At 32.6% G+C, this 19,834-nt stretch overlaps 1 protein-coding gene across 1 annotated transcript; it reads right to left on the bottom strand.

The window, feature by feature from the left end:
• Positions 1 to 108: 108 nt before the first annotated feature.
• LOC144851945 (adenylosuccinate synthetase-like) lies at positions 109 to 18,275 on the bottom strand. Its single transcript, XM_078709616.1, has 12 exons — positions 18,108 to 18,275; positions 14,981 to 15,083; positions 14,407 to 14,520; positions 9,677 to 9,734; positions 9,303 to 9,410; positions 6,005 to 6,086; positions 5,638 to 5,767; positions 5,377 to 5,531; positions 4,584 to 4,708; positions 4,146 to 4,243; positions 3,286 to 3,435; positions 109 to 2,626 (listed from the first exon to the last, which is right to left on the bottom strand). Exons 1-12 carry the CDS (start codon positions 18,273 to 18,275, stop codon positions 2,574 to 2,576), a joined length of 1,344 nt encoding a protein of 447 aa, XP_078565742.1. The 3' UTR covers positions 109 to 2,573.
• Between the last annotated feature and the right edge of the window lie 1,559 nt (positions 18,276 to 19,834).

The raw sequence follows: 19,834 nt of genomic DNA, 5'->3' as shown, positions 1-19,834 counted from the left end.
TCATTCATTGGGAAAAAAAACCCCGCGAAATGTGATTTGATATGTAGAGGGCGCTCTTCAAAAAACAAACAAAAAGTACAGCATTATTTTCTACAATTATTTATTTATTCCACTATTAATTTGTTACAAAACACTAATTACGAATGTCAACAAGTCGGATATCATTTATTTTCTACTAAACTGAAATACTTTACTTTCAGTCTAGATAGCCTAAACCCAAACTCGATTCAACATTTAATATTTTTAGAGATTAATATAATCTCAGATGAAGTAGTAAACTAGTAAACATTTAAAAATAAGCGCAAAGTGAAACTTCTATTATAGGAATATTCAGTAATCATACCTTCAAAAAATTAATCATGTATCATAAAGTTATTGGTACTGTAATGCAAGTAGAATAGTAATAGATAAGAAGTCTTCCATTGGCAACCACTGTTTTTAAATAGATGTTATTGTAAATAAAAAATACTAAAGCAAAAAAAAAAAAAACTACACTGAAAACCCAAGGACAATCTCTTCAAGGAATAAAAGACTTTATCTCTATCTCCTTACAGAGGATCTACTATCACTATGTAATCAACAAAAGAGTGTTGAAAACAATAGCTGGAGAAGGATTTATATACAGTATATGCGTGTTTATCTGGATCAAGAGTCAATAAAATGAACGTGTAACAAACATTTTTTTCTTCAAATTATATTGTCTACTGTTAATATACCACCATACTTCACCCACTTAACATTATTCTAACAATTAATGTAACTCCATAGACAGAACCATATTGTTTCTGTGCTTTGTATTATAGAAAATTATAAGTATGTACCATTTTTATAACATTTTTTCTAATAAATGTAAATACAGGATACTCATATGTAATTGAACAAATCGCTAAAACTAATACCCACAGCAGCTAATTAAGGCACAAAATGAATACGATATATTTGAATTAATTGATAAAAAGCCTCTACTACTAGCAACAAAATTACAGTAGAACCTCTATTAAGGGGACACCTCCAAGCCAAGACCAAACAAAGTGAACCCTGTATAGGAGTTTGTTATATTAAATGTCAAAATATATATTATCCCTTGTTTGTTTCAGTGGAAAATGACCCCTTAATAGAGGTGTCTCAAAAGAGGTGTCCTAAATAAATCAGTATTTCAAAACATTATGGAAAATGATTAGCATTGTACTAACTTACTAAACAACTGTATCCTTTGTTCAATAAAATAACCAAGTTAAACTGAAATCATTTTGGCATGACAAAAGACACAAATAACTTTAAAAATACATTGTTGCTATCCTTTTTGATTATTTCAATGTTACCGTTGAACAAAATATAATTCAGTGTGGCAGTGCTAACATAAAAGTAAAACGTAATATCAAAAAATAACTCATTTAAGTTGTCAAAGGGCAGAATTCAGCCTGTTTCAGGCAGTAGTAATAATTAGAATTTTAAATATACACTGTTTTCCCAGGAGCCTCTTTGGTTATTTGAATGCTACCTCAATAATTATATTTCAGTGTATACATACATACCCTTTGAGTTCCTTAAAAAAAATATTGTTTGTGTGCGAATTGTTGTCTATATATTTTAAAATAATATAAAATGAATATAATAACAACAAAATAAATATAGAATATTAAAAAAAATTATTATTATTAAACATTGTAAACCTATTTTTATGCGTCAATTCCAACAAATTAAGTACCTGTATCATGTAGTGTATAACTGAATCCTTGTAAATGTAAAGAAATAAGGTAGAGCCCCTATTAAGGGGACAGCTTCAGGGCCAAACAAATGTCCCCATAACAATAGGGCTAAGATATAGCGTTAAAACATTTATCATGTGAAATTGACCCCTTAATAGGGTGTCTAAAAGGAGGGGCTATCTGTAATGTACTACTTACATAAAAATTATAACTTTATTTTGTAGTACGCTCACCTTATTCTAAATTTTACGATGCTAATTACGATTGCTTGTGAAGCAAATTACATTTTTTTCTTTTAATTAAAAAAATATTTGGAATTCACATTTTTTACACAATTGTATTTTCTCATATTTTCAGAGGTGTTTACTAGAGGTAGATTCCATTTCGCATGGACTAGGATACTTAACACAATTCTTCCACATAAAGGCTAATTTACACAGACAATTCTTATGACCATTTACACAAATCGCAGAGCGGACATGCTGTTTCCGCTCAGAATAGATTCTTGTTGGACAATCTACGTGGTTTTTCGCTTACAGTTACCGCTCGTTTGTGTAAATTGGCCTTTACAAGGAACAGGGAAGAGACAGGGAAGTGGAGTAGGGAAGAAGAACAGGGAAGAAGAAAATATTGACTGGATTTTTTTTATAGTAAAGGAATACTGTACATACAGACTTTCCAACCTGGTTTCTACTTATACTGATCGACAATTGATACATTTTAAATGGCATATATATGTTATTGTTAGAATCCCATCACACTACCAACTACTGTATATCAATCTATATCATGAAGACATGATACAAGAACCCAAATAATGTGACATGATAGTTGTGCATTGTTGAAACCTGTGCTGTATACTTCTCAAAATCTTGTAATGATAGACTCACGACTCTTGCCCACGCCGACCCATTTGACTAAAAGTAGAACAATATCAAAAAGTATACAATCACTACATCAAATTATAAAATAAAAATAATGACTTAATAAAAAATGTTGTCAAAATCTATGGGTAGTCTTCAGACATAACGTAGTGGATATGATTACATTAGGTATTATTTGATTTATTTAAAAATATATTGTCCCCCAAAATCATGAAAAATAAAGATTAATAAAATCAGACTTTGAATAGGCCATTTTGCAGTTAGATTAAGACACAACTTTGCACTGATTACTAGCTGCATTATGGGAATATGTTTCCATACGTGTTTGATCGAAAAAATTACCGGGGTAATAATGTTCAGCGCTTAGAGGTTTCACAACATGCACAACAGCTATATTAATCCAGGGTATTATTATTATTTAATGAAGTTATTCACTTTGATATGAGAAAAAAAACAAACCAAAAAATGATTTCTCTTATAACAATGGCATATTCAAAAAAATGTTTTTTTAAATGATTATTTCAGGGAGACAATATATCTTTAAATTATTCTAATGTTGTACTGTATTTTATCATAATTTCCTTTATTTCAATACACTTATTTTTTACAAATGATCTGAAGTATGGCATAGTTGTATATAAAAAGATATAGTATATTTTAAAATGGTTTAATTAATTGATTGAAAAACTTACTAGGACATTTTATAAGTTCCTCAACTTTCTTGATATATGCTTGGGCGTTAGCCGGGAGCTCATCGAATGACCGAATCCCTTCTGTGCAGGTTTTCCATCCCGGCATAGTAATGTATTCTACTACGACCTCCTTCAAAATATCTTGGTGAGCTAAAAAACAAGTTGAATCCATCGATAATCATATAAACTGAAGTTTGGAAAGTTAGTTAAAAGATACCGTAAAACGTTGAAGAGAAGCCCATGGGCTTCTTCTTTATTTAGGACTCTTGGGTGGGCTTCTTTTCGAGACGGGCTTCTTTTCGTGATTACGTTTGCAAAATGAATGCTGTATATTTTGTGAATTGTTACTACAACATGATTTTTTAGACATTCCCTGCCAATTTTACGTATTTGTCAAGGAAGCAGACAAGAAAAAGATAATACATTGATACCATATGATAACACGAATATGCATTTCTATTCCTTTGACATTCAAATATATACAGTCTATTTCGAAAAGAAGCCCATCTATCTTGAAAAGAAGCCCAGTGGGCTTGATTTCAAGATTACTTTTGCAAACCACAGACGATGGCTTTTTTTAGATGGGGTTTTTTTTCGGTAATGTAACAAATGTAACACTGTAGCCAACTCTATTAAAGGAACTTTATTTGGTCCTGATGGTTTCTTCTATATTATAAATTATTATGATAGATTATTATTATATCTAACATTAGCAAATGATATGTTATGCAGTTGTTCTTTTACTTCTTTTTTCGATCCCTGAAACAACTCCTATTTATTGTTATCATTGAAAACTTATTGTAAATGTATGTTTTTGTTTTTTTCTTTGACTATTTCAAATAAATGTGAATGAAATTTACCTGGAAAAGAATCAAGTTTTTTGCCATTGTGTTGGTAACTAACTCCAATTTTAACTTCTTCAAAAACATCAAGGATATCAAGCTTGGTCATGGCTAGCCTATAGTAGAACAAAACAAGCTTTTAAATCTCAAAATGCTGGTTAATTAGTGTGGGAAATGGGTTTATGGGTGGGTTTAAGGCTGTGTTCAGACACACTTATGGTTATTTTATCTAAAATACAAAGGTATGCATTCATATAGTTTGTTCCAGATCAGTTTGAATATTTTATTGAATACATAAAAATTGTGATATCCAGATCGGCCGTTCACACACGGACTGCGATCGTTTATGCTAATGGACAGCTCCTGAACTAGATTATTTTACACTCGTGTGTGAACCAGGTCTAAGTTTTGCAGCTGTAAACATTTTTACTCTTCCCGGATTGGTGGACAACTTACGATGTGAATCCATTGATCATTCGCGTGTAACTTAGTAACACAGTGTCCATCCAACCACAACGTCGTATTCGCTTTGTCGTCACTCCAAACTCGCAGCCACGTTGTTGAAGAGTGTCTCCCAGGTCCTAGAAATTGTTTATAAACATTTATTTAATTTGTGTAAAGCTCTGTCAACACTATCAAACTTTGTGTGACAAAAATGTTATGTGCCCATATATGGACATGATGATGTATCACTACCATATTTGGGAATATCACTACTATATTTGGGTACATCATACTATTTTTGTCAAACTAGTTTGATAGTGTAGACAGAACTTTACATATTTGATTTAAATTGACAATAAGATAAGTGAACGAAACTGAAACCTATGAACCAATAATAGATGCAATATATATTACTCTCAAACCAACAGAAAAATGAACATTTGCGATATACCATACTACCCTATGCAGTAATAGGAACTATCACAATGGCAAATTCTTTCTGGGCATGTGCAGAGGCTGGTTACGCTCTAGTGCTTCAGTGATTAAAAAAACTGTATGGCTCATTAAATTAGGATTTTTTTGGGAAAAAGATGGCCTAAATTAAATAAACTTGTTCAATTTGGTTACGTACATTTGAAAGTTCGGTTGGAAAAGCACCATCACAATTTCTTTCTAGGCATGTGCAGATGATGGTTACGCTCTAGTGCTTCAGTGCTTACAAATACTGTATAGCTCATTAAATGAGGATAATTTTTTTTAAAAAGATGGCCTAAATTAAATAAACTTGTTCAATTTGGTTACATACATTTGAAAGTTCGGTTGGAAATGCGCCATCACCAACACGTGTGGTATACGCCTTGGTAACGCCGTACACCTCACCGATGCTGCACGCTGGTATTCCAAGACCAGTCATCACTCCGCCAATTGAGCAATTTGACGACGTAACATATGGATAGGTACCTCCATAGGTGCAAAACAAGGTAAAAAAAAACAAAAAATTATATAAATAAACATATAATAAATAAATATTACATAGTATAGTAATACCTAACACACGTCCACTCACCAAAGTCAATATCCAGCATCGTAGCATTAGCGCCCTCTACCAGAATTGTATTCTCGGCAGTGCTCTCCATTGCATTATGAATTAGGAATATGGTGTCTGTTACCATCGGTGAAATCTGTTTCGCAAAATCCTGGAAAGAATATTAAAAGATGTAGCAAGTTGTTAAGGAGACATATACCAATAAGATAAATATATTTGTTAACACTACAGGCTAACCCCTATTCAGGAGACGCTCCTATTAAGGGGAAACTTTGTTGGGTCTGGATGGTATGATTCCACTGTATATCAGTTTAGGAGTCGCTCATGTAACAACCTGATTTATATTATCACTGATTACTTTAAACTTAAATGAAAGTTACAAATTTACCTTATATCGTTCCAACTCCTTTTCAACATTAACGTCTAGATCTGGAAATGTTCTTTTCGACACTCTGACAAGGTTTTTGAATCTAAATTAAACAATAAGATAAGCTATGTGCTATGGACGTTAACCCTGTTTTAAGTTTATGGGTTGCAGATTTTTTGAAGGATAGAGTTCAAGTTGTTAAATTTATGGGTGAAGTATCGTCCCCCCTTCTATGTAATACTGGTGCACCTCAAGGTTGTTCAGTCACCCCTGCTATATTCTTTGTATGCTAACGATTTTGTACAGCCCATAGAGAATGGAAAATGTTTTCACGTTAAATTTGCTGACGATACATGTCTTGTGGGCCTTATCCGTAATAATGATACTTCAGCTAATCTGGCTTATGTGGAAGTGGTGCTCAGATAATTTCCTTCAGTTAAATTTAAATACATCAAAAACAAAGGAAATTATTGTAGATTTCAGAAAGATTCAGAATCATGAGCAGTTATTGTTAAATGGGGACTATGTCGAAACGGTAAAGGAACATAAATATCTAGGTAACTTAGTGGATGATAAATTAAATTGGAGTAGCAATAGCACAGCTGTGACGGTGAAATGTAACAAGAGGCTCTACTTTCTAAGGAAAATGAGAAGTTTTAAGGTGAATACAGTTATAATGAAATTATTTTATGACTCTGTTGTTAAATCAGTTATGACTTTCTGTTGTAGTATCTGGTATAACGGCCTCACCAAAGAGAACAAATACAAACTTTATCGAGTTATAAGTAAAGCAGATAAAATTATGTGTACCAAATCTGAGGATTTAGATAGCATGTGTAACGAATTGATGTTGGCTAAAGCCAAAGTCATAATGTCTGATTCTGCCCATCCCTTGCATAGTTCGTTTGTTATGTGGAGATCTGGTAGACTATGTCATCCTTTGACAAAAACAAATAGGTTTAACAACTCCTTTATTCCCTCTTCAATTCATCTCTTTAACAAACAGTTTGTGAGATAATTGCTGTGGTTGCTTTTGATGAGCTGTGCATGGGCCTACGATGTATTTGACTTATGTATAATTTTATGATGTGGTTGTATAATGTTAGTTAAAATAGGTGATTTAATTATATTACATTATTACTTAATACATTTGAAATACTTACAATCTATTTTTATATGGGAACTTTCTGTTTTTATCTTTCTATCTTTTTTGTCTTTTGGTGTTGTTCTTTCTGTTTTGATGTTTTTACATGGTGTTTTTATTACGAATGTAATGTAGGCCTATTTATTATGTGACAATAAAGTATATCTATGTCTATGCCTAAAATAATAAAATATAAAACTACAGTAGTACAGTACAGGCTGCAGTATATATTACATAAACATGCAAGGCTAAAAGTATAATGGAAATAATAACTGTACTAACAGTTACTACAAAGTGATGTAAAAATGTAATAAAGAAGCAATTAAATTAAGTTTAAATACATAATTGTAGCATGGCTGCTATGATAGTACGTTATATAGGAAATGAATAAAACATAAAATTATACTTATAAGGCCACAAGACAACACAACATAGACTGAAAGAAACACAATGTAAAACATATAAGTAAACAAACAAACAAACAAACATAAATGGAATGAAACAAATGCAAAACATAAAATGTAACATATAATATAGAAACTATGTTAAACTTAAAATTAATCGTGAAGGTTTATATATGTATAGGTGTATAATTTTAATTGTAATGGATGTGATATAAGGTCAAAACATAAACTAATATACAAACTGTGTGTACTGAACTAAGATTTAATAAAAGAAACAATTTGCTCTAACTGTAAAATGAAACAAACCAAAATTTTGGCTAATTTTGAATGCATTTATTAATATTTAGTAAATTTAAGTAGTAAATAATTGTACTTTTAAAATATTTTTCAATAACCATAAAATATACTTGTATAATGTACTGTTGTATAACAACAGAATGAATAAATGTGGGTGACCCCACAAAAGAGAGAAAAAAAAAGGGTCAATATAATTATCTTTTTCAGCACTGAAACGAAAAATAAAAATCTATTTTTGGTAGCATTGACACTGCAAAAAGGAATAGAAGAAATATTACATTTAGAATTTACATTTACGAGTACTATATCCATTTAAGATTAGTAAAGTTTTTTTAGTGCGATACTATTTATTAAAACATTTATTTTTTTTACTAAAGGAAATACCTTATCACCTCCACTCTCTCTTACCTATTTTTATTTTAGGGCTTGGGAGAATGATAGAGGATTCACTTTCATTAAAAAAAAAAGCTGGTATGATTGAAAAATGATAATGAGGGCCAAGGATATTATCTACAATAATCAAATATACAAATAATGAATGTTTATGAGTGTAATGGTACAAATAATGGCATGAGGTGAATGATGAAAGGTTATATTTCAACGAGGCAACGCCGAGTTGAAATATAACCTTTCATCATTCACCATTATTTGTACCATTACACGAATATAAAACATTCATTATTTGTTTTATATAACATCTAAATAGATTCCTGTCATTTGAATCAAATAAGGTAAGGTAGCCCTAGCCAAAGGCCTACATTTCATTTACATTGATTAAAAACAGTAACATTTGGTTTTTAATATTATATTAAATGTTATATGGATTTTATAAACACACCTACTTTAGTGTTAATTATGTCAACAAACGACCAAACAATCTTAGGCCTAGCAAGGCTAAAACGCCTAGACTAGGCCTAGCCTAATACTAGCATGGCCTAGGCTAGACCTAGTAGTAGTTTGGCTGAGAGGCAAAACTTCGACAGACAATTGGAACTTATCTAGGCTAATTATGGTTTTCCAACAATTCCACGTCTTGTAGGGATGTCCCCATTAATTAATCAAAATACCAAAAACGATCTAAAGCTAATTTAAATGCCTTTTTGAATGAAATTAGTACATATATGTCCAAATCGTACACAAATATCTGCTGCTGTTGCATATCTCGCGGTGGTGTTTACAAATGAAACTGAGACCAGACGACAGGTGTCGCTGTTGTATTTCACAGTACAGAGCCATATCATAGGGTAATTTGTGTACTAGATTTTTTTTCATCCGCGAAACGTTTTTTTTTCGTACACAAATGTTTAAAAGAGAAACGAAACTGAGGCCAGACGACAAAAATGAAAAATGTTTCAAAAAGTACTATTAAACGATCGTTTAATAGTGCATACTATTGCACGCCATGTGACCCACAATCGTCCAATCAAATGACAGGAATTTATTTAGGTGTTATATAATACATTATATTACTTACTTTTCAGAAAATGTCTCAAAATTTCCCACAAGGTCACAGACTCTCAGGCCGGAACGACTTGCTTTTGAAGAGTACGTCGGGCCAATTCCTTTCTTCGTTGTGCCAATACTGTGGTCAAAATATTAAGTAAGCATTCACATTTAATTTATTAATTATTTTTTATTTATTTTATAATCATTATTTTAAATACATTCAGAAACATTTTATTATAATGGTGTATTGTTGTCGAGAATGATTTACCTTGAAATTAATTTTACACAACATATTAATAATGTACATATTCCACTCTTTCTTTTTCAACCACATATTCTGTTACTCATTAACATAAATTATTAAAACTGATATTAATAATAATCATCAGTTTTTATCCATACCTGTTTTTGCCTTTTTCTTTCTCTTGTAAGCCATCGAGTTGTTGATGCAGATCAAACACTAATAAAATAAGATAATTAAATTAATAATTCATTAATTAATATAAATTTACAATCAGGTTTTTAAAGAATAGCAACCCATACTGAGAAACGTTTATACGTCCAGCTACAGCCCCTTGACTGTTCCATTGTTTAAGGGTGTTCATATTGGGAATAATTGCTGGGCTAGTTACCTGAAATACTATTCCACATACATTCAACTCTCCCAATACCAGACACCTTTGAGCTTCAATTCAATTCAATTCAAAGCAACATTTATTTTCTCCTTTCATATACAAAATAGATTTCAATGAACAATATATATGTAAACAAAGTTTCGAAAGAAGAAGGTACAAGCCCAGAAAGATGAAAAAAACATCTTGTGGAGGGCGTACCTATTACTGACACAGACAATGAAAATTTAAAAAAAAAAAAAAAAAAAATATAAATAAAAAACTAGACATGAAACTCGTCACTTTGACGAGTTAGTTGTCCGCACCACGACAAACGCCACGTGCACGTCATACGTTGGAATATTGCACACAGATAAGGATTATGGCATTATGACAAGAACTGAAGAATATGATATGCTGTTAGTGCTGAATTCTGTCAATTTTGTGTCATATAGTATATACATGTAAACAGTATAATCTGTATACATATTACATACAGTGTAGAATAGGTGAAATTACAGGACCCGCCAGTTATTCCAATTTTTAACATGGCGACGGTATCAAAATGAAACACTTAGATAGCAATTTCAGAAGGAAATTATCTCAGGAACAACATATTAATGTGTAGAAGAAATTTGAATACGTAAAATATAGATGCGCACCCTTTTAAATGTGATGAACTATTACGCAAAATATGAAAATACGACTTTTTTTATTCAACTGGCCATATGATGACGTCACAACATCCGATTGGCAAAATGTTTACATGAATTCGTATCTACAATCCAATAGCTTCCAGAAAACGTTTTAATCGTGATTATCACATTTTATTCTTACGAGCTATTACAGATTAAAATTTACTGTAAAGATGAAATTAATGACCCACGTAATTAAAATTTTTAGGCATGATGACGTCATAAAAATTAAAATATTTTTATCTCATGCTAAAGAAAGTTGATTGACCTACACAATATATAAATGTAGGAGAAAAAGGAATACTGTTAAGCGTGATGCGCTCCATTGAATGTGATGAGCAATAACGAAAGAGACAAAAATCCTATATTTTACATTCGTGTGGCCATACGATGACGTCAAAATGTTTTTTTAGCCTTATCGATGCATGATCCGATATCTACAACTCATCAACTTCTAGATTTTGTAATAAAAATAAACGGTTCACGGTTTACTTTAGAAACTATGACTGTTTAAAAAAAGACATTATTTTGACGATTTTTAAAGCTTTTTCATAAAAAACGCGCACGAATTGTCTAATTCAACATGTTCGTGTGGCGTTATTTAAACTGGAAAAGGTCTAAATTGTTTTTAAAATTACTAGGAAAGGCTTGAAAAATATAATTCAAGAGGAAAAAAAATGTTTTTAACGCTACGTGCGCACCGCGTGCGTAAAAAATTGGGCGCCCGTGGGAATTTTTGACATGCTCAAAATGACAAGAAACGCATAAAATTGATTGATTAGAAATTAATTTTGCGCATTTTGAAATTTTAAATGCGCGTGCGCGCGTAACTTCTTGTGAAACATGCCATTTTTAATCCGTAGAAAGTTTGCCCCTGATATGACTTAAATTTTGTCAAAGTGTCAATACTAAATGACTTTTGGTTTTTAATCTATGATCAATCATTGAAAATCATAAAATTGCACGTAAGTCACGTTGCGCAACTATGACGTCATTCAAAAATAGGAGGTGCACAACTTCACGTAAATGCCCATATGTTGTCAAAGTTATGAAATGTTATGTTTACACATTTTAGAGAACCGCGATCCACAAAAAGGAAGGATGGAAAGAAGCATAATACAGAAAAAAAATATTGATCTCATACAATAACAAGGAGTTATCCGCTCTACCAAGCAGATAACTAATAAAAAAAAAAAAATAAAAAAAAATTGACCGAGGAAAAGTTAATACCTAATGTTGTGTTGAAAGTGGTTGGTTTTATGGGTTGGAATATGTAATTTTGAACAAATACGGGTATGATGATAGTGAATTGAAGAATTTGGAGTGAACATGGAGCAGAGATGTTTGGGAAGGTTAGAATTAATAGAAGAAAAGATGAACGAGCCTTGTTGGGTTAGATTGATATCGGAGACTTTGAGAAGATTAAGCTTTGAAAAAAGATGAGATGAATGAGACAGGGGTGGGGCGCCAGATATAACCCTGATGGCCTTTTTTTGAAGAGTTTGAAGTTTTTTAATACTGGAAGGATAAGAGTTGCACCAGACAATATTGCAATAGTTAAGATAAGGCAGGATGAGGGGCAGTAAAGAATACGAAGAATGTTAGGGGTAAAAAAGAAGAAAGTCTAGTGATGATGCTATTGTGTCGAATGCCTTTGACAAATCTGTAAAAACGCCGATGGCTAGATGACCACTTTCAAATGCGTCAACAATTTTGTTTGTTAAGTCAATGAGAGCCATGGGTGTGTTGTGACCTTTTCTAAAGCCATATTGATTTTTGTGAAGAATGTCATGTTTTGAGATAAATGAAAATGTACGATCGTAGATTACCTTTTCTAAAGCTTTAGAGAAAATAGAGAGGACAGAGATGGGGCGATAGTTAGAGAAATCAGATTTGCTTCCAGATTTGTAGATAGGGGTAACGCGCGCAAACTTCATCCTGTCTGGGAAAACACCCTTTAATAAAGCAAGATTAAAAATATGGGTAAGTGGAAAAGAAATGAGATCGGCAATATGTTTGATGGGCTTGGTTTGGAAATCATCAATACCGGGTGATTTGTTGTTTTTAAAGGTAGAAATGATTTTAAAAACTTCGGCCTCATTGACTGGAGTAAAGAATATTGAGTTAGGGGTAGGGTTGGGTAAAAAGTCTTTAAATGATCTGTTACTATTGGGAATTTTATTAGCAAGTGAAGGGCCGATTTCAGCAAAATATTTGTTAAAGGCATTTGAAATTATATTGGAATCATTGGTCAACTCACCGTGAAAATTGAAAGAAGTATTTGTATGTGTATTATTTGATTTATTGAGCAGGGAATTAATTGATTTCCAAGTTGCCGTAATATCATTTTTGTGTTTGAGAAACGTTTTGTGAAAATGATTTTTTTTGCAGCTTTAATTGTAGTATTTAATTTATTACGGAATTGTTTAAAGGCTGCTTCATTTTTTTGGGTGGGACAATGGATAAATTTAGAGTACAGTTTATGTTTGTGTTTAATTGAATTAAGTAGGCCATTATTTTTTTTTTCGTTTTTGAGGAGAGGAAAGTGTTTATCATATATTGATTTTAATATAAGTTCAAAGTGTGAATAAGCCTTATTTGGGTCATCAGTGTTAATAACATCAATCCACTGTTGGGTGGAAATTTCAAGACGAAAGTTTGCCAGTGAAGTAAGGTTAAATTTTCTAAAAGTATAGTTTTTATTTGGATTAAGATTAGGGAAGGAAGCGTTGAGAAGAGAAATATTGAAGACAGGAAGATGATCGGAAATGTCGCTATAAAGTAGACCACTTGTGTTTTGGTATTCAATCTGATTAGTAAAAATGTTGTCTAATAAAGTGGCAGAAGTTTTACTGATACGGGAAGGTCTATGGATACAAGGAAGGTAATTATTACTGAAAAGCGAGTTGATAAAATCACGAGCATTGTTGTCAGTGTCGTATTTAAGGATATCGATGTTGAAATCTCCAAGAATGTAGACAATCTTGTTTTCTGTTGATAAAGAGGAAAGTACACAGTCAAGTTCATTAGTAAATTGTTTAGGGTCAAGGGAAGGCGGTCTATAAATGGTTCCAACAAGAATATTTTTTAGGTTGGGTCTAACAATTTCAATAAAGATAGATTCAGAAGTAGAGGGTTGCAGAGTTAGATCATTTCTAAGGAAAAATTCAAGGCCATCACAGATATATAAGGCAACCCCACCACCGTCTTTATGAGTTCTGTGGTTGGAAACAAAATGATAATTGGGTAGTTGGACTAAAGGGTTGTCATGTTTGAGCCATGTTTCGCTAACACCAATAATATCAAATTGGTGATTAACTATTTCAAGAAGTTGTTTGATTTGGTCAAGATTTTTTAAAATGCTTCTTGAGTTAAAATGGATAGTGGAAAAGCATTCGTGAGATTTAATATTGGTCGGGAACTGACTGGGATTGTAATATTTAGAGAGGTTTTGGTCATTAAAAAAAAAGTGAGTATCCGGATCCACATTTGTAGTAAAATTATCAGATCTGTTGGAAAAATGGGAAAAAAAATTGTTAGATAGTCAACTCTCCAAAGCTGGCCAAATATTTCTAGTTTTCTGGAAAGTCTGGTATTCGGAATGTGTTTCTAATGGTAAAAATGAATTTGGGACTTTTGGACTTCAAGAAAAGTATGGTATTAGGAGAGTTTCTGGTTTTCAGAGAGTCCGATATTGGAGAGTTGACTATAGTACAATGGGCGAAACACCCAAACAAACATGACGGAACTGGATATTAATTACAAATAAGATAAGTTATAGTCTTTAAATTATTCCCATTTGTCTTATATTTGGTAAGCGTATTACCTAAATGAGCTCTATCCGAGATTCTAAGCCTCTGTCGCCAATTCTCCAAACCCTTCTTGGCCGCCTTCTCTCCTTCCTCGAATAATCCGGGCAAGTGGATTACAACACCGTTACCTGTGTAAAATATAGAGAACACAAAGTGATAAACCTGCATAAAATGGAAGTGCAATTGCTATTGTTACTGCCGCTGGGTATAAAATATCAAACGTATGGGATGCAAATATACTTGTACAGTATTAGCGTGTCATATATATTTGTGTGTACATCATAATTGGGTATAGAGTACATACAGTACATCTAAAACTGCATTCATACTGATTGTGAAAAATGGGTGAACTGTTCTAAAGCTCTGTCTACACTATCAAATCTTATGTGACAAAAAAATGTGATGTGCACATAATATGTATGGACATGATGATGTCATATCACTACCATATTTGGGAATATCACTACAATGTGGACACTAGTTTGATAGCGTACGGTAGCTTATATTATTCTGAATTTTGGCCACTATCTGGGCTAAGTGTGAACAAAGCTTTAGAATATTTTTTTTGTATCATAGTAGTATACCTACCAATTACTGAGGTACAATCCTTGTTAATTATACCACTTGGAAGCAGATGAAAGTCATATTCCTGACCCTCGGCTACTACAGTGTGACCAGCATTATTGCCGCCCTGTACGATTGAATATATAAATACATCAATTATACTGTAGTTAATCACTTTTTATTACTTAGTCCTCCGGTCTGAGGTTTAGGCCATTGTAAGCATAGGTAGTAATGGTATACAGGCACAGAGAATTTGTTTTTTTTGTTTAAAAAAATTAATGATCTACAAAACTATTAAGAAAAATAGAGGGCGCTCATCTAATTTCGAGCTAGCTCTACACCTAGGCCTGGACTTGTACAAAAACTTCAACCACAACAAAGCATGATTGATAGTCTAGGCTAGTTAGGCTATTATTTATCGCCGAGGCTAAAGATACAGTACCGTATCCTAACTTCCGTTTGCTAAAGGTACGGTAAAATTGCATTATGTCAAAATTCCGCCAATAGGGTGCTGGTACGTGTGTGACGTCATCATATAAGGACTTTGGATTTGTTTTATACATTCCTTGTTGTTTTATCATGCTAATTACTTCCTTATTTACATACAACCTGTCATATTGGTATACAAGTACTCTAGGCGTTGTTTTCTGTTCTTCTGATGATGAGAATAGTTTCTCGAAACATGTCACATTTTAAGCCAGTTTGCCTATTCAATAAATGCCTCACGTGACTATAGTTATTCGGTGGAAGTTAAGTAAGGTAAGTTAGGTAAGTTCGGTGGAATCATTCATGATTTATACATCTATATATCAAAAGATCAGGCAGGCCTAGTAGTTAATTATGTTGTATTTTTTAAACTACTACTACTACTACTATCTCTAGGCTAGGCTAGCTAGGCCGGTGTCTGATCATTTCGGCCGCCGGTTATGGAATTGCCAAATTCATGAAGCGCCAAAAAGGACAAAATATGTATTGTTCATTTCATTTAATTCCAGAAACGTAAACAGCAGCGATATTTATGGCGTGCACATTGTCATCACTACAGTGAATATTAATGATATTTTCAGCGAATATTTATTAAATTAAACCTAATTTTTGTTCTCAATTTATTTTACAGGTGCCAAGAAGTATGTGTGCTTTGTATTATTTAAATGTCGGAAATTAATTTAGATATTTTATAAATTATTTACCAGTATTAGTACTTCATTATTTGTATCGATAACAACTTAGGACATTCTTTCTGTGCCGCCCTATCAATCTAATCTTTTTATACGATACGATACGTACCTCACTGTCAAACATATACCTGTAACCTTTACGTTTGGGATACATGTAAACTCAAGTGCTTAAAAATTGAAACATACAATAGAAAAAAAGGGAAATATTGTGTTATGAGCTCAAATGAACAAATTAAAAAACTAGCGTCTCTTTTAAATACTTTGTATTTATCAGCTATTTGTTGTGAATGACTACGGTAAGACACTAGCCTAAATTAAGCCTTATACATTCCAACTGTTTGACGTATTCGCCGGCAGGATTTCCCACTTTTCGATACATTAAAAACAATCTCATTTGCCGACTGATACGTAGCCCTACACCAGTTTTACTTTAAAATGTGTAGCTTTTATTTTATATATAGAAAAAACGTCACCATTTACATAATTAAAAGGGGAATCCCAGATTTGTTAGTTTTAGCGGCTTGCAGCTCAATAGAGGACTATGCCGCCGTTTCCGTAGCCAAAACAAAATATCGGTTAATTTTTCAACCAATAAAAGTGCGCATGATCAGTCATCAATCACATTGCAACAATTTGTCAAAGGTTAATGATTGAGAGAAAAAAGAATTAGAGAAAAAAGAATCTCCACGTGATTGATCGAACCCGAGCTTCCTTTGATATTTCGTCAAACAAATAAACAATGCATCGCGCGTCATCGAATGTTTATTGAAATTTAATATGAAGTGTGCTAAAAGAAGACCACATAAAAAAAGATACGACTACTTGTTTAGCGCATAGTAACTGTTTATAGCGTCAGATTTTTAGCCCGCCTAATATTATGACGAAATGCGACCGACAATGACAAAGAAAAATCACCTCAGATATTTACAGTTATCGTTAGCTGCGGTTTCAAAGATCATTTGTGTGTAGGCCCCTACTTAATCAATATTCATTTTGATCAAAATATTCAAACGGTAAAATAATATAACTTTAAATCTATACAAACGGCAAAAAAAACTGCATTTAGCCCATTGCACAACTGATCTCTGGTTTAAATGGCCATAGGCCTAGTTCTCTGTGTGGCATTCCATAGACTTGGTAAAGTTATTTTTTTCACTGTAATAATGTACAGTTATTTTTGACTATTTCAATTTGAAATTAATGATCATGCCATATTTTGTCTTTTTTGTAGTTTCATGAATTTGGTCGTTCCATAACCGGCGGCCGAAATGATTGGCGGCCGAAATGCACTGTGACCGCTTGGCCTAGGCCAGAGCCATATATAGAGAGAGTTACGCCATTGAATGGATTAGAAGCCGTGTTTGTGTCCAACTATTCCTATGTAGCGTATGGAGTTGAGCCTTTTGTTTTGAAAATGTATAACGTTCAAAAGGCTTTAATTATCGAATTTAATATCAAAACAATCAATTTGATTAAAGGTTTTTGTTAAAATAATAAAAAAATTATAAAGTTACTGCGAACATGATTTAAACAAAAAAAATAGCAATTTCGGAACGGCTCTGGTTGTGCGCTCCATGCACGCTCTACGCGTGCGCGTTTAGTTTGTACAGCGATTCTCTATATAGTAATGCATTGTTTTTACATTTTGTTGTTTAAAATCATGTTCGCAGTAACTTTATGATTTCGTTATTATCTTAACAAAAACCTTTAAACAAATTGATTGTTTTGATATTAAATTCGATATTTAAAGCCTTGTGAATGTTATACATTTTTTAAGCAAATGACTTGACTCCATACGCTACATAGGCATAGTTGGACACAAACATGGCCGGCGTGCACACCACGTGACTTTCTAAAATCCGTGAACGCAATGCCGTAACTCTCTCTATATATGGCTCTGGCCTAGGCTAGGCCTAGTAGGCAAGTATACTCAGTTAATCTCCCGCGTAGGCCTAGATGATTGCATTTCTTACCCCGCATCGACAAACAAAATTAGCCTCTGTCGCAAGCATGTCAACAACTTTTCCTTTACCCTCATCTCCCCATTGTGCTCCTAAAACAACAGATATTTTTCGTCTTTTAGAACAGCTAGGCCTATTTTGCGTTGCCGAATCGTTCTTTGATTCTCCATTTTCGGTCATTTTGGAAAAAGAAAAAAAAAAAAAAAAAATATGGAACGCCTCCTCTGCCTTCAGTTCACATTTATCATGCTAAGTTTGGCTTATTATTAATTATTTTATCACTGTAAACAACACTTAACTGTTACATGGAGGTTTCTTCTTAAAAATTTATATTCATTATAACTCTCAAAACATAAATCATGATTTTTCTAAGATAAAAATGTTAATAAAATACTAAAAATAAGACTAAAGTATAAAAATAATTAGGAAAACATAAATAATAATAAAAATAGTACCACTGTAAATAATAATAATAATGAATAAATATACTTATATACAGTAGGCCTATACTCCATCAAAAGTTACTATTGTATAATTCATTTCCTTTCCTTTTTTTTTTGAACGCACCGTCATAAAACGTGTGCCGCTGTTCTAAAAGCGTCTGTTCAATAAAGTTATTATTAATATTATTAGTACACACCAATCGTCATGCAGTCAAATATTGCGCAGAGCCATATATATAAAGAGTTACGACATTGAAAATTAGAAGCCATTTTTGTGTCAAAGAATTCGCACGCTGAGGGCGCGCGCGTCTCTTTTGTATAGCGTTTTCCTATAGTTCATGCATTATTTTTAGATTTTTTTGTCTATGAAATAACGCTTATATTCCGTTTTTATTTTAGTAATTAATTTTATTAATGGTATTAATTTGGTAACGTATATATATTGTGTCTATAATAACAAAAGAATAAATGCTAGGGCCTACATGCAAGTCAGGATACATCAAAGCATGAACCAATACAAAAAACACACAAATTCACCTCTCTTTTTATACAGTATATGGCTCTCTGTGTGTTTTTGACACAAACTTTCAGAGACTCGTTCATCATTTCATTTGTAATAATTTGCCTTTATTATTTTAATATTGTTCATACCCTATTCAATATATTAACAAATATATCCACGACACTTTATTATTTTATTTAGTCATCAAAGCATGCATTATGAATTGAAAATATTACATAATTGTTATTAATAGGACGTAGTTATGGGATGATTCGTTCCAAAATCAATCAATCGAACTTTATAATGTACTAGCGCACGCGCGCGCAATATTCTTTGCCGCAAGTACTTCTGTACGCTGTGCACATCGATATTTCACCGTAAAATGTGCAATTACATTTTTTTAAATATAAGAAAAAGTTTAAAGTATTTTCTTGCTCCTATACTTTACATGCAATAACGGAGACAAGTTTGACACAAATTGATCTGCATATCACGTGACTATAATCCAATGTCGTAACTCTTTATATATATGGCTCTGATATTGCGTAATTTATACCGCCACCTATTGACAAAATCGATTATCACGTGACGTTTATTAGACGGCTGTAAAACTAAGGCTATACTAAACTTTATACTACAGCAACTCACGCTATCTACTACTACACCGCACGTGCTTTACGTCCTATAGATTCCAAGATTTCTGTAATAGTTTTTCCAGACATTTTAGTCATAAAGCACGTGCGGTGTAGTAGTAGACAGCGTGAGTTGCTGTAGTATAATGTTTGAATAGCCTT

This window comes from Antedon bifida, chromosome 9, assembly GCF_963402885.1.
Source record: "Antedon bifida chromosome 9, ecAntBifi1.1, whole genome shotgun sequence".
NCBI lineage: Eukaryota > Metazoa > Echinodermata > Crinoidea > Comatulida > Antedonidae > Antedon > Antedon bifida.
Note: the sequence above shows the minus strand (reverse complement) of the source record. Positions and strands in the feature narration are given on the sequence as shown.

Bases quoted from the DNA above. Each gene is read 5' to 3' on its own strand.
- LOC144851945 (XM_078709616.1), bottom strand. From the start codon at position 18,275: ATGACCGAAAATGGAGAATCAAAGAACGATTCGGCAACGCAAAATAGG. The intron at 6,087-9,302 runs GTAAGTAATATA...TGTTTAATTTAG, and splicing joins TTTGAGACATTTTCTGAAAA to ATTCAAAAACCTTGTCAGAG. The intron at 4,709-5,376 runs GTATGTAACCAA...AACAATTTCTAG, and splicing joins TTCCAACCGAACTTTCAAAT to GACCTGGGAGACACTCTTCA.